General features: G+C 43.6%; 1 protein-coding gene across 3 annotated transcripts in view; it reads right to left on the bottom strand.

The window, feature by feature from the left end:
* SYT14 (synaptotagmin 14) overlaps window positions 1-14,550 on the bottom strand; it is a 283,919-nt gene that overhangs the window by 61,124 nt on the left and 208,245 nt on the right. For all 3 annotated transcript variants that reach the window (XM_089777423.1, XM_075925106.2, XM_025178349.3), the window contains one exon: window positions 1,414-1,682. In XM_089777423.1, coding sequence (XP_089633549.1) covers window positions 1,414-1,682 — 269 coding nt within the window. The remainder of the gene's footprint in view (window positions 1-1,413; window positions 1,683-14,550) is intronic.

Raw genomic sequence — 14,550 nt, 5'->3', positions numbered from 1 at the left:
CCGAAGACCAGACAAGCTATTTCCAACCAAGCCCTCCACAGTACCTCTTGTATTCTCTTCCCTTGGTCAGCAATACTCTTTGTTCAGTAATACCTCACATCTTTGGGGCTTTTTGTCTCTAAAAGTGCAGCATAAAGTTTCAATGCACGTTTTACATTGCAAATTGTCAACTCCACACTTTCCATTAGATCTGTGATTATATGGAAAATGATACAACCTGTCATGAGGACAAGGATCAGAGTGAGCAACATCAGGAGTGAGAAACAGGTCTTTAAACCTACTGGGTGTTCATGAAGTTACAAAAGCAACAAGGAGTCCTGTGGCACCTTACAGACTAACAGATGTATTGGAGCATGATCTGCTTTTGCAGATCCAGACTAACACGACTACCCCTCTGATACATGAAGTTACATTGATTCCCATTTAATGTATTTATTAATTAATGAATGGGACAATTCTAGATCACCTAAGGAACATTTAACCAAATGTTGGGCCTGAATTGACTTTAAAACACAAAATAGTTTTGATCACAATAAATGGTTCTGTATGGTTGCACACTGTACCTCACTAACTTCACTCCAAGGACTGATACAATCAGCAGTGAAAGAAATCCAATGGCTAGTGTGACAAAAGGTAATGTATGAATAAGATATTTTGAAGTTATTTTGTATTATTAATATAACATTCAAAACCTCAATATAAATCTTGAGGTCCTTTCAGGACTTGTTCATCTCAATGAATAGCATATGTTAAAATATAGTTTTTTAATCTAAAAATAGTTTTCTTATGGTTTACAAATTGTTTTGATTGGTTGTCTTTACACATGCTAGACATCTAAAGAAGTTGTAGTAAAGTTTCAATTTAGGAAGAATAATCATTGCAAATTATAAGGAAAAAATAAGCAAGTAAGTATACCATAAATATACTACATTATCCATAATACAAATATTTCTTTAATCTCAAAACCATAAGGATTGTTAATCAAGGATATTGTCCAATTGTTTGGGGAGTTTAATATGAAAGGCACTAAGAGAAATATAATTTTGATTGATTTATTGCTAAATTTTTAATTGAAAACTTTTGTGAGAAGCAAATTGTTAACACATAGTTCCCCATGATTATAATATCTATCAGAGCTTTTTACTGGTTTACAAAATAAGCCATTCTTGGTGGGGGATTGCTTTAAAATGAAGTGTCATTATACATAGCAAGTTAAAAATCTTATTGCTATACTATTTGGCAATATACATTTTTCTTTTTTATAATGGAGCTTTACATTTAACATAGACTCTGCAAGATGTAAATTAGAAGCAAGACATTTATAAATTTATAATATCAACCAGAGAAGTTAAAATACTATTATGTTACATCCAAGATGCCTACAAATGTAGTGCTAGACTGTATTTTATTTACCTCTGGGCTAAGGATAGCTGTGCTATCACTGGGTACATCCTCTTCATATCCTTTGTTATGGAAGCTTTCTATTTCATGACCAGTGCTTCCTTCACTTGGGCACTTGTATGAACATCTTGGACTGTTGCTACAGTGGGAAAATTCACATTTATTGTCACCAACTTCAGAGGGGGTACAAGAGAGGTGAGGAGAACCACTATCATCCTGATACGGGGGAGGCTGCAGTTCATCCAGCAGAGGTGTTCTTCTCATTCGCTGAATGCAGTTTGCTGTGAATAATGATAGTTCTTTACTTATACACTTTATGAATTGAAAATCGATGTAGCATTTGGTTATTAACTGCTGAAATATTTATTTGCAAAATACTGAATTCAAACATCTGAACACAACATTTAAAAATTACTATTAACTTTAATTTCTTGACGATTCAATTTAAATAGGATATACTTGAAAACATACTATGTTACTAAACTAACTCATCTGTCTCTTTTAAATACAAATCACAGGGATACATGAACTGGATATGCATGCATGACACAAAGATGTTATAAAATATGAATACTTGGGCCCTGATGGTGAGATGTACCAAGCCCCTGCAACTCCATTGGGTGCAATGTCAGAGTTCCGGGTGTGAAGCAGCTGGGGAAATGAAATCCATTCCGAGCCCACAGTAGATTGATGAGCGGCTGCGATGTGGCTGCTGTTCCAACAGGCTGAAAGAGTGACTAGCACCCCTCCATGTCAGAAGCATGAAGTGTCAGGGACAATGGACCTATGTAAATGAATATCTGGCACCCCAGTATGTATCAGTAACGTGATGTAGTACACCGTCTTAGGGAAGGCTGGCACCAAGGCTTTTTCCCCATGACTTTTAGAAATTGCATTGGCACCACTGTGGGAAATGCCCAGCCTTTACACAGAGAGACTATCAACGCGCTCCTTCACACAGATCAATTTCACTCACTGAATTTAACACGCTTACAGGCTTCTCAGGATCATCTCCTGTGTTAATTATAAAAACCAAAGGGCTCAACGTTTGGTATCTGGGAATCAGACATTGGTGCCTAACCACTGGAGCCAGAGGAAAGACTAGAGTGAGCTTTAGATTGATCCTCAAAGTGGCATGATTTTTCAAGGGCAAAACTTTTTTAGCTTCCACTCACAAATGGATCTTTGTCTACTCAGAATCATGGAAAATCGAGGTGCCTGAATATAAATGTAGAAACCTGATTTTATGCACTCATTTCAAATTTTGGTTTATTGCTTTACCACTTGGTACTACCAAGTAAACTGCAGTTGGAAAAATAAAATATTGTCTGTGCTAGAGGAAGAAATAGAAAATTCAATGACATAGGTAAAATATGTATAACATATTAGGGCCTGAGGGTGGGGGAGCATCCGAAGCCTTCTCCGCTTTGCCACCATCCTGAAAGCAGCGTGTGGTGCTTCAAAGTGGGGGGGAGAGTGGAGGAGGCTTCGCATGCTCCCCTGCCTCCAGGCCAATCAGGACCTGGGGGTAGGGGAGCTGTGTGACGCTTCCTTCACCCTGCCCCGGCCTTGTGAGGAGCCCGCAGCACTTCAAAGTGCCACGTGCTCCTCGCAGGGCAGGAGGAGGCTTCCCACGCTCCCCCACTCCCAGGCCCTGATTGGCCTGGGGGTGGGGGAGCATGCCAAGACTCTTCCAGGACATGGGTGTTGTCAAGGCTGATTCCCCACTCTGGCATGATAAATGCAGAAGTGGGGGCTCGCAAAAGTATCCCAAAACCTTATCTTTCCAGGCTTTGGTATAAAGTTTCCCCCAAAAATCTTAAAAACCTATATTTTGGGGGTAAAAATCTGCTGCCACCACCCAAGTAATGGTAAGAACAACCAGGGAAGAGATCACTTGGGAAATCTCAGCCCTAAAGTAAAACCAGGACACAAAAATTAACCAATACCAGGTTAATAAAAAAGAAAGAACTTTTATTATCACCACAATACTCCTATTACAAGCATACTGACAAGATGGAAAAGTCACCAATTAATATACTCATGGGGGGACTCCCCTGGGCCAAAAACTTAGTTACAAAAGAGAGGAAAACCCATTTTTAAATGCACAGACATCAGGTTCCCATTCCCAAACAATAAAACAATGAAACCTAACAGATTTATCTAAACTTTACCCTACTTACAGATAGTGAAGAGCCTTTTCTTGGAGATAGACATGTTGTCTGTCCCCCTCAGTATCTGCAGTCAACTGCCCAGGGACAAAGGAGGGAAAAACCAAAAATTCCTTTATCTCAGTTTGAAATCCCTATCTGCATTTCCATTGGCTGACAGCTACCTGGCGAGGTACAGTTAACCCCTTAGTCCCCAGGCTGCTGCCCATCCCTCATGGTCATGACAGGTGCCTAGTGGGAAGGGGGGCCAAGGCGCTCCCCACTCCCAGACCAATCATGGTCTGGGGGTGCGGTAGCTCCACCTCTTCCTATTTAGGCCCTGCCCTTCCCATTTAGGCCCTGCCCCTTCCGGGGTGGCCGGGAGCTACTTCAAAAATTTTTGAAGTGGCCCCTGGGGAAAATTATTACCCATCCCGGCTCAGATGATGGTAGGGGCAAAATTATGAGCTGTTGATGGTAAGATCTTGTTTGATAAAGCAAAAGACATGGCAACACAAACATTTCTGACAATGAAGAGAGACCACAATCATATTCATACAAGCATTTGTGAAACCAAAAAATTAGTGAAAGTACATTAAACAATGTAAGATTTTATTTCAGTCTGTTTTTGAAGTTTTTTTTGTTGCAGGATGGCTACTTTTAAATCTGCTACTGTGTGTCCAGGGAGACTGAAGTGTTCTATTGGATACATAGTAGAAGATTTAAAAGTAGCCATCCTGCAACAAAAAAAAAAAAAAGTCAAAAAAGACTTCAAAGAGAAACTGCATAGCTGCAATTCATTTGCAAATTTGACACTATCAGTTTAGGATTAAACAAAGACTGTGAATGGCTAGCCAACTACAAAAGCAGTTTCTTCTCCCTTGGTGTTTACACCTCCACATCAGCTGCTAGAAGTGGGCCTCATCCTCCCTGACTGAATTGACCTCGTTATCTCTAGCCTTACTCTTGATTGGTACTCTTTTCATGTGCCTGTATATTTATACCTGCCTCTGGATTTTCCACTACATGCATCTGATGAAGTTAGTCTTTGCCCATGAAAACTTATGCTCTAATAAATGTTAGTCTATAAGTGCCACAGGACTTCTCATTGTTTATGCAGATTCAGACTAACTCGGCTACCCCTCTGACAATTGTTTCTGTATTAATTGTATGTGCCCAGAGAACTGGATCGATACATTATTTAAAATCTAATTAATACTTTTATAGTATCACTCCAATCTATTATGTAATTAAGGCTTCCGTTTTGCAAGTAATGTTGCTAATGTTATTTCAAATCTAATGCAATAGTTTCTGCTCAAAGTGGCAACATGCCCACAAACACTAAATGAGACAATAACTATCATACATCTATGCCTCGATTTTTTATATTTTTTTAAGGTTGCAATCTACACTGACAATTTTTTCCAGCAATTTATGCGCAATTTAGAGAAACCAAAGTGTGTCCGGATAGCTATAAGCACCATTATTGTCTTAAATGAGTAAATAAAATGACTGTGTGATTCTTTTTTCACTTTGATGAACACTATTATACATCCCTATGGGGAAACTACATAAGGCTGTATGACAGAAAAGGTGCTCTTAACGTAGGTGGAGTAAAAATGAAGAGAAGAAAATTCCTTTTAAGCAGCTAGAGTGATTCATAAATGTCAGAAAAACTGAAACATAAATGCAAGTTTTTAAACTATTTATTTTTGAAAGCTTACTTAGTAAAGAGAACTACAATGTAAACTATTAAAAACAGGTTTTGAATGCTGATATTAAGGATCTAAGTACATGTTTCTATAATCAGTCTAAACAGGCACAAAGCATTTCAGAATCAAAAAAGCCTTTTAAAAGGTAACAAAGCTTTTAAAGGAATTAGACTGAATTTTTGGGGGGTAAAGTACTTTAAAAAATACTAACCCTGGACTTTTTGGTATTAAGATTCATCTAATATTAGATAGACTTTTCTTCAGGTGAAATTTTATTTCCCCTATGTGAGCACACACAGATGTTACTTGCCATGACTTGAATCGGAACAGCAAGTAATCCAGCACTTCTGAAAATCAGGCCCATTAGCTCACAGCTGCTTACATTCTTGCTGATACATTAGCACAGTGGTTCTCAAACTTTTTTGGCTCATGGCCCACATGGCTCAAGGTAAACCTTTCTGCAGACCTCCAGCAGCTAATGGAAACTAGCTGCTAATTATATAATCATGCCCGAGCCATCTTGCTAGTGCTGTGGCTAGGAAGAATGGTTTAATTCAACCAGTAAGAAAGGAAGTATTAATTGAAATTATTAAACAGATTAAGTGCTTTAACTTTCTCATGTTAGTTTATCAAACTTCATTTTAAATAAAGTAAAATACTAATTTATGTCCAACACAAAACATTGTCTTTATTTATGGCAGGGGTAGGGAACTTTTTTGGGTTGGGGGCCACTGACCCACAGTAAAATCAGTCAGGGACCACACAAGTGAGAAGCAAAAACAAACAAATGAAAACCTTTCCAAAACCCCCCAACCCTCACTGATGTGGCCCCCAACTGAAACACCTCATTCCCCTGGCACTCCAGCCCCATATGGGGGGAGAAGTAGGACAGGGAGGACTGAGATTCAGGGATTCCCAGAGGCCAGATTAATTCCCTTCTGGGGTTCTGGAGTTAGTGAATTTGGTGGACCAACTCAGGCTCTGGGGTGGGGCCAAAATGAAGGATTCAGTGTGCGGGACAGGCTGTCAGTGAGTGGGATAAGGGTGCAGGATCTGGGCAGGAGGTGGGGGGGCAGGAGGGAGTGTGGGTACAAGGTCTAGGTGGGAGGTAGGAGGCAAGAGTGGACTGGGAGGAGAGTGCAGGAGATGCGGGGTCTCGGTGTGTATGTGTGAAGGGGGTGAGGTGCAGGGCTTGGGCATGAGGTGAAGGGAGTACTAACCTACCTTCACAGTCCGCACCTCCCCCAGGCACCATGTAACATGACTTCCTGGTGCTCCCATTGGCCGGAATCCAGCCAAGGAGAGCAGTGAGGAAAGCCTCTAGGCAGCACATCCATGTGCTGCTGTTCCCTCCACCAGGGAAGGAGGAAGGGAGCAGCAGCGCCTGGAGCCATTTCTTCCCTCAGAGCCAGATCACACAGCAAGGTTTGGAGCTTTCTCCCCACTTCCCAGAAGGAAGCCACTGCTGGTGCTCCAAGCTCATGATATGGGGGGGGGGGAGGGGAAGGAGACGGAGGAACAAGGCTGGAACACCAGCATGGGTTCCCCACTGCAGGGGCACTAATAGGTTTTGAACTTGAGCTGCAAAGCACCTGCAAGGCGTCCATGACCCACCAGAGATCTGCGGATCCCACTTTGCGAATCACTGCATTAGGATACAATTGTTCCTGTTTTCAATGTGTTTAAACCCTTGCCCCAAAGTTCAGAGTCAAGCAAACAGAAGTATGGATTAGTAATTGCCCAGAATTGTAGACCTAATTCATTCTGGATAGAATTCCACTAAATCCAATGGAGTTGTACTGAGATTAATTCGCTCTTGCATTTTTCTACTGCCATAAGCCCATCCTTTACAAACCAGAAGTATAGAAGTACTGCCAATTAGGGATGTGATAGTGTAAACCTTCCCTCCACCCCATGTAAACATGTACCCACTGAAAATTTCAGCATGTACGCATTTACCAAATAACACTTCAGCAGTCACTGAAATGGGATTATATGGATATTTTCCTCAGACAACGCAGGTCACATGGAAGACCATCAAGGAAAGAGTTGAAATATAGCAGAAGCAATTAACACTTGCTAACTGCTACCACACAGTTACCCTGGATACCTCGCACCCTAATTGTGCTAATTTTATAAATGCTAATTTATAAAAGTCTATCACTGTGTATGTATCATTGCATGCACTAAAGTACTATCAGAAGGAGCCCTGTGAAGATAATTTAATTGTTGGCAGACACCAGTGACCAGTGAAATCACAGAATTCAACAAAGCTTATAATAAGAAGTTGGGCATTGTCCCTAAGAATGTAACTACTAAAAGAGGTAGAAGAGGAAGTTACTCACTATGGGCAGTTACGCATGTTCTTTGAGATAAGTGTCCCCATGGTGCTCTACAGCAGGATTTGGGGTGCCCCTGTGCCATCGACCAGAGTCTCTAGAAGTGTGTTCTGGGGTCCACACATATGCGGTGCCTGGAACACCTGTATTCAGTGTCCTGACACTGTGCATGTGTGGCCCCCTCCTTCAGTTCTTTCTCTACCTGGAGAACTGGCTCAGACACTCTGAAATAGAGGGGAGAAAGGGAGGATAGGGATGCTCAGGTTGAAGAACATCAGTTACTGCACACAGTGAGTACCTCCTCCTTTTCTTCTTCAAGACCCATCCCTGTGGGTGCTTCAGACCAGATGACTACAAAGCAATATGCATCATGGAGGTAGAGGCCTTGGATCAGGCAGGTATGCTGTGGACAATACAGCCTCGGCTACATTAGTGGTAGGAAGTGTTCTGTGAGACATTGCATAATGCTTGGGGAAAGTCTGGTCAGAAACCCATATGGCAGCTCTGCACATGTCTGTTATGGGAACCTTGCATAGACAGGCTATGGATGCAGCCACTGCCCTGGTGGAATGCGCTTGCACTGAGATAGGTGGGTTAATCAGATGGACTCGTAGCAGGGACAGATACAATATGAGATCTCGAGGAAAGCCTCTGGAATGAGATGGCCTTGCCCTTGTTGCAGTCTGCTATAGATTCGAACAATTTAGGTGAGGATCTAATAGTTTTTGCCTTGTGTATATAAAAGGAAAGTGCTCTGCGGACATCCAGTGTAAGCACTGATTATTCAAATTGGTTAACATGAGGCTTGGGGAATACATGGGAAGGTGAATCATCTGATTTATGTGAAAAGATTATCAAATTTTTGGTAAAATTTTGGGAGGGTATGGAGGTCACTTTATCTTTAAAAAAGACAGTATATGGGGGTTAGCAATAAGGACTGTGATCTCTCCAATGTGCCAGGCTGAAGTGATGGCCACCAAAAAGGCAGTTTTAATTTACAGGTGGAGTAGAGTAGGTGGCCATGGGTTCAAAGGGCTGTTGGGTAAGAGCATTAAGTACTAATGATCCCAAGGCTCAGTTGTTGGTCTGATATCTGGTTAAAGGGCCTGGAGGCCTTTGAGAAATCTTTTTGTCATTGGGTGCACAAATATCGTTTTGTGGCCGATGTTCATATGGAAGGTCATTATTGCAGCTAAATGAACTCTGATGGAGCTCATCAAGTTGCAAAAGGTATTTACTTGCAGAAAGTATTCAAGAATGGAAGGCAGAGGCCCTACATCTGGTATAATCTGTCTCTCTGAACACTCTAGCTCTAGAGCAGAGAATCATCTAGGCACCATGTCTTGAGGTAGAGCATAGATAGGATGGGGTGCTGCGCTGGTGTCCCTGATTGGTTTAGTGGATTAGAAATTGGAGGGAGGATGGCTGGAGGGAAGAGTGCCATCTTAGTGAGGAATGGATACCAGGTTGTCTGGGACATGAAGGGGCTATGAGTCTGACTTTGGCTTTGACCCGTCGTATCTTGTGTACAGTTTTGTTGAGAAGTGGGATGAGAGAGAAGCCTAAAGCAGGTGGTGGTTTCATGTGATTAGGGGAGCATTCCTTAGGGATCTCTTGCCTATGCCAGCGCTGGCGCAAAAGAGATTGCACTTTTTGTCATTGCTTTTGGCAAACAGGTTTATCATGGGGCAGCCCCAGTGGTGATAGATGGTTCTGAGGATGTCATTTACTTGCCAATTGTGCTCAGAGGTAGAGCCCTGCTGAGAGCGTTGGCAGCGGTATTGAGAACCCTCAGGAGATAAAAGATGCTTATGGTGATCTTGTGCTTGAGGAACCCATTATGGTGGTTTGGCCTCCATACAGAGAGGGCTGGGAATGGTTTATGTAGAACATACAGACTACATTGTGTGTGTAGACTCTGGTGTATCTGTTGACAATGATTTATAAGAAATGGGAACGAACATACCTGATCACCATTAGTTCTAGCACATTTATGTGTAGTGATCTGTCGGTGTTGGACCATAAGCTTTGAGTCGTGTGTTATGCTAGATGGGCTCCTCGTGTAAGAGAAGCATCTGTGATGATCATTACTGAGGGACTTGAATTATTGAATGGGACTCCTGTGCAGAGATATGCTGTTTGTCCACTATTGTAGTAAATTTTTTACTCATGTGGGAATGAAGAGAGACTTGGACAGGGGGTGTACATTTGGCTTGTAAACAGTTCGGAGCCAACTCTGGAGGCATCACATGAAGAAGCATGCATTTGGCACCACATGGTTGCAAGAAGCCATGTGACCTAGTAGTTGGAGATAGTCATGGACCATGACCTGAGGACTGATCTGTAGGGATAGGGAGTTGGTTAGAGGGAATGGAGATAAATGGAATAGTGTATCCTGATCGAACTGCTTGCAGAACCCATCTATCTGATGTTATGTGCTGCCAATTGAAATAGAAGGGTAGGAGCCAGTGCTCGAATAGTTTTTGTGGAGATGGTGACACTGAAGAGAATGAGTGGCTTTCTGAACCCTGGACAAAAGCCTCAAATTTGTTTATTTGATTGGGGAGGCTGGTTTGTTGAATTTGATGGCGTGAGATGAGGCTGAGGCCTGTTATGGCTACGTTGATATCGCAGGGCCCTCAGCAATAACTGCTTTATACTGTTGCTTTTTTGCTTCTGGGATGTAATTAATAAAGTTAATAAATTTTGAGTAATTGTTGTAATCATATTTACTCAATAGAGCAACATAGTTTGCTACTCTACATTGTAGTGTAGTGGAAATATAAACTTTCCTCCTAAACAGGTGAGTGCTAACAGGGAGTTTAGAGAGGGAGTTTGGAAGGGGAGAAGGAAGGGCGGGAGGTTCTCTTGCCTTTCTTTTAAATCCCTTCTCCAGGACAGCAGTGATGGATGGTGATGGATCTGCTGCTGTTACCTGCACAGCGTAGCTATGTTTGTCTTCCTCCCGGAAGACAGAACAGATTTCATCTGCACGAAGTGCAAGCTGGTCGACATTTTGGAAGAAAAAATTAGAGGACTGGAGGCCCAAGTGTTGACCCTACGCTCGATCAGAGAGGATGAAGACTTCCTTGATAGAAGGCAGCGTTTAATCCTTCAAGCACGGAAGGCAGAGGAACCAGAGAGGGCAGTATGTGACCAAGAAGAGAACTGGCAGCATGTAACTTCTAGAAGGGGAAAAAGGCCAGCATAGGAATCCCCCGATGCTATAGAGGTAAGTAATCACTTTCGAGCTCTCTCCACAGGCTCTGCAGAGGTGAATTCTTTGGAAGGGACCTCACAAGGAAGAAACCAGAAGCGAACACCATCTACTGGAAGGCATGGGATGCATAGTCCTAGGGATGGGGGTTCCACGGCCACCAACCCCAAAAGAAAAACGACGGGTGGTGGTGGTCGGGGACTCCCTCCTAAGAGGGACTGAACCATCCCTCTGCCGTCCGGACCTGGAATCTCAAGAGGTGTGCTGCTTACCGGGAGCTCACATTCAGGATGGGACTGAGAGGCTTACCAAGCTGATCAAACCTTCCGATCACTACCCCTTCCTGCTTCTCCATGTAGGAATTAATGATACAGCCAAGAATGACCTTGAGCGGGTTACTGTGGATTATGTAGCGCTGGGAAGAAGGATCCAAGAATTCGGAGCGCAAGTGGTGTTCTCGTACATCCTCCCTTTTGAAGGGAAAGGACTGGGCAGGGATCGTCGAATTGAGGACGTAAATGCATGGTTGCGCAGGTGGTGTCGCAGAGAGAGCTTTGGTTTCTTTGACCATGGGACTCTGTTCTGGGCACAAGGATTGTTAGGAAGAGATGGGATCCACCTAACGAAGAGAAGAAGGAGCATATTCGCGGGAAGGCTTGCAAACCTAGTGAGGAGGGCTTTAAACTAGGTTCGTCGGGGGATGGTGACCAAAACCCTGAGGGGAGAGAGAAAGTTGGATACCAGAAAGAAATGCAGAGAGGAAGGAGCAAGAAAGGAGGACCCCTGTCTCGAATGGAGAAGATAGGGCAATCAACTGGTTACCTGAAGTGTTTGTACACTAATGCGAGAAGCCTGGGCAACAAACAGGAAGAACTGGAGGCCCTGGCCCAGTCCAATAAATATGACTTAATTGGGATAACAGAGACTTGGTGGGATGACTCGCATGACTGGAGCACTGTCATGGAAGGGTATAGACTGTCCAGGAAGAACAGGCAGGAGAGAAAAGGAGGAGGAGTTGCGCTACATGTAAGAGAGCACTACGATTGCTCTGAACTCCAGTATAAAGAGGGAGAAAAACCTGTTGAGAGTCTATGGGTTAAGTTTAAAGAAGCAAACAACAGCAATGATGTTGTGGTTGGTGTCTGCTATAGGCCACCAAATCAGGTGGATGAGGTAGATGAGGTTTTCTTTGGACAACTGAGCGAAGCTTCCAGATCGCAGGCTCTGGTTCTCGTGGGGGACTTTAATCACCCTGACATCTGTTGTGAAACCAATACGGCAGTACACAGGCAATCCAGGAAGCTTTTGGAGAATGTTGGGGATAACTTCTTTACACAAGTGCTGAAGGATCCGACCAGGGGCCGTGCGCAGCTTGACCTTCTGCTCACAAACAGGGAGGAACTAATAGGGGAAGTAGAGGTGGGTGACAACCTGGGAAGCAGTGATCATGAGATGGTAGATTTCAGGATCCTGACCAAAGGAAGAAAAGAGAGTAGTAAAATACACACCTTAGACTTCAGAAAAGCAGATTTTGACTCCCTCAGAGATCTGATGGGAAGAATCCCATGGGATGCTAACATGAAGGGGAAAGGAGTCCACGACAGCTGGCAGTATTTTAAAGAAGCCTTATTGAAGGAACAGAAAGAAACCATCCCGACGCGTAGCAAGAGAGGCAAACATGGTAGGAGACCGGACTAGCGTACAGGGGAAACCCTTTGTGAACTTAAGCACAAAAAGGAAGCTTACAAAAAGTGGAAACTTGGACAAATAACCAGGGAGGAGTTTAAATGTATAGCTCGAGAATGCCGGGGGGTTATCAGGAAGGCGAAAGCGCAAAAGGAATTGCAACTGGCTAAGGATGTGAAGGATAACAAGAAAGGTTTCTACAGGCATATTAACAAGAAGAAGGTGATCAGAGAGGGTGTGCAGCCCCTAATGGATGAAGGAGGTAACCTAGTGACAGATGATGTGGGGAAAGCTGAAGTACTCAATGCTTTCTTTGCCTCTGTATTCACGGACAAGGTCGGCTCCTGGACTTCTGCGCTAAGTGACACAAGATGGGATGAAGATGGACAGCCCGTGGTGGGTAAAGAACAGTTTAGGAACTATTTAGAAAAGCTAAACGTACACAAATCCATGGGCCCAGATTTAATGTATCTGAAGGTACTGAGGGATTTGGCAAATGTCATTGCGGAGCCTTTGGCTATTATCTTTGAAGAGTCGTGGAGATCGGGAGAAATCCCGAATGATTGGAAAAAGGCAAATGTAGTGCCCATCTTCCAAAAAGGGAAGAAGGACAATCCAGGGAACTATAGGCCGGTCAGTCTTACCTCAGTTCCTGGAAAAATCATGGACGGGATCCTTAAGGAATCCATATTGAGGCACTTGGATGAGATGAAAGTGATTAGGAATAGTCAGCATGGATTCACAAAGGGCAAGTCGTGCCTGACCAATCTGATTAGCTTCTATGATGAGGTAACTGGGTCGGTGGACATGGGGAAGTCAGTGGATGTGATATACCTTGACTTTAGCAAGGCTTTTGATACGGTCTCCCACAATATTCTTGCCAGCAAGTTAAGGAAGTATGGATTGGATAAATGGACGGTAAGATGGATAGAAAGATGGCTAGAAGGCCGGGCCCAGCGGGTAGTGATCAATGGCTCAATGTCAGGATGGTGGTCGGTTTCTAGCGGAGTGCCCCAAGGTTCGGTTCTAGGACCGGTTTTGTTGAATATCAAAGCTTGTGGATGACACTAAGCTGGGGGGAGAGGTAGATACGCTTAAGGGCAGAGATAGGGTCCAGAGTGACTTAGACAAATTGGAGGATTGGGCCACAAGAAATCTGATGAGGTTCAACAAGGACAAGTGTAGAGTTCTGCACTTGGGATGGAAGAATCCCAAGCATAGTTACAAGCTGGGGACCAACCAGCTAAGAAGTAGTTCTGCAGAAAAGGACCTGGGGGTTACAGTGGATGAGAAGCTGGATATGAGTCAACAGTGTGCCCTTGTAGCTAAAAAGGCTAATGGCATATTAGGTTGCATTAAGAGGAGCATTGCCAGCAGATCCAGAGATGTCATTATTCTCCTTTATTCGGCATTGGTGAGGCCGCATCTGGAGTATTGTGTCCAGTTCTGGGCCCCCCACTAGAAAGAGGATGTGGACGCATTGGAGAGGGTCCAGCGGAGGGCAACCAAAATGATTAGGGGGCTGGAGCGCATGACTTATGAGGAGAGGCTGAGGGAGTTGGGTCTGTTTAGTCTGGAGAAGCAAAGAGTGACGGGGGATATGATAGCAGCCTTCAACTTCCTGAAGGGAGGTTCCAAAGAGGATGGAGAGAGGCTGTTCTCAGTAGTGACAGATGGCAGAACAAGGAGCAATGGTCTCAAGTTATGGTGGGAGAGGTCCAGATTGGATATTAGGAAAAACTATTTCACTAGGAGGGTGGTGAAGCACTGGAATGGGTTACCTAGGGAAGTAGTGGAGTTTCCATCTCTAGAGGTGTTTAAGTCCCGGCTTGACAAAGCCCTGGCCGGGTTGATTTAGATGGGATTGGTCCTGCCTAGAGCAGGGGGCTGGACTTGATGACCTTCTGATGTCTCTTCCAGTTCTATGATAAGGGGATGGTTTGAGAACATGATCTTGGTAACTAATTGACTATTCATTATCAGTAGGAAATAGGTCGATGGAGTTACTATAGAGAACTTTCTGGGTGTCTGGCTGGTAAGTCTTG

The sequence above is a fragment of the Pelodiscus sinensis genome, chromosome 3 (assembly GCF_052426305.1).
Source record: "Pelodiscus sinensis isolate ZL-2025 chromosome 3, ASM5242630v1, whole genome shotgun sequence".
NCBI classification, from domain to species: Eukaryota; Metazoa; Chordata; order Testudines; family Trionychidae; genus Pelodiscus; species Pelodiscus sinensis.
This window is presented reverse-complemented; position numbering and strand designations above follow the sequence as displayed.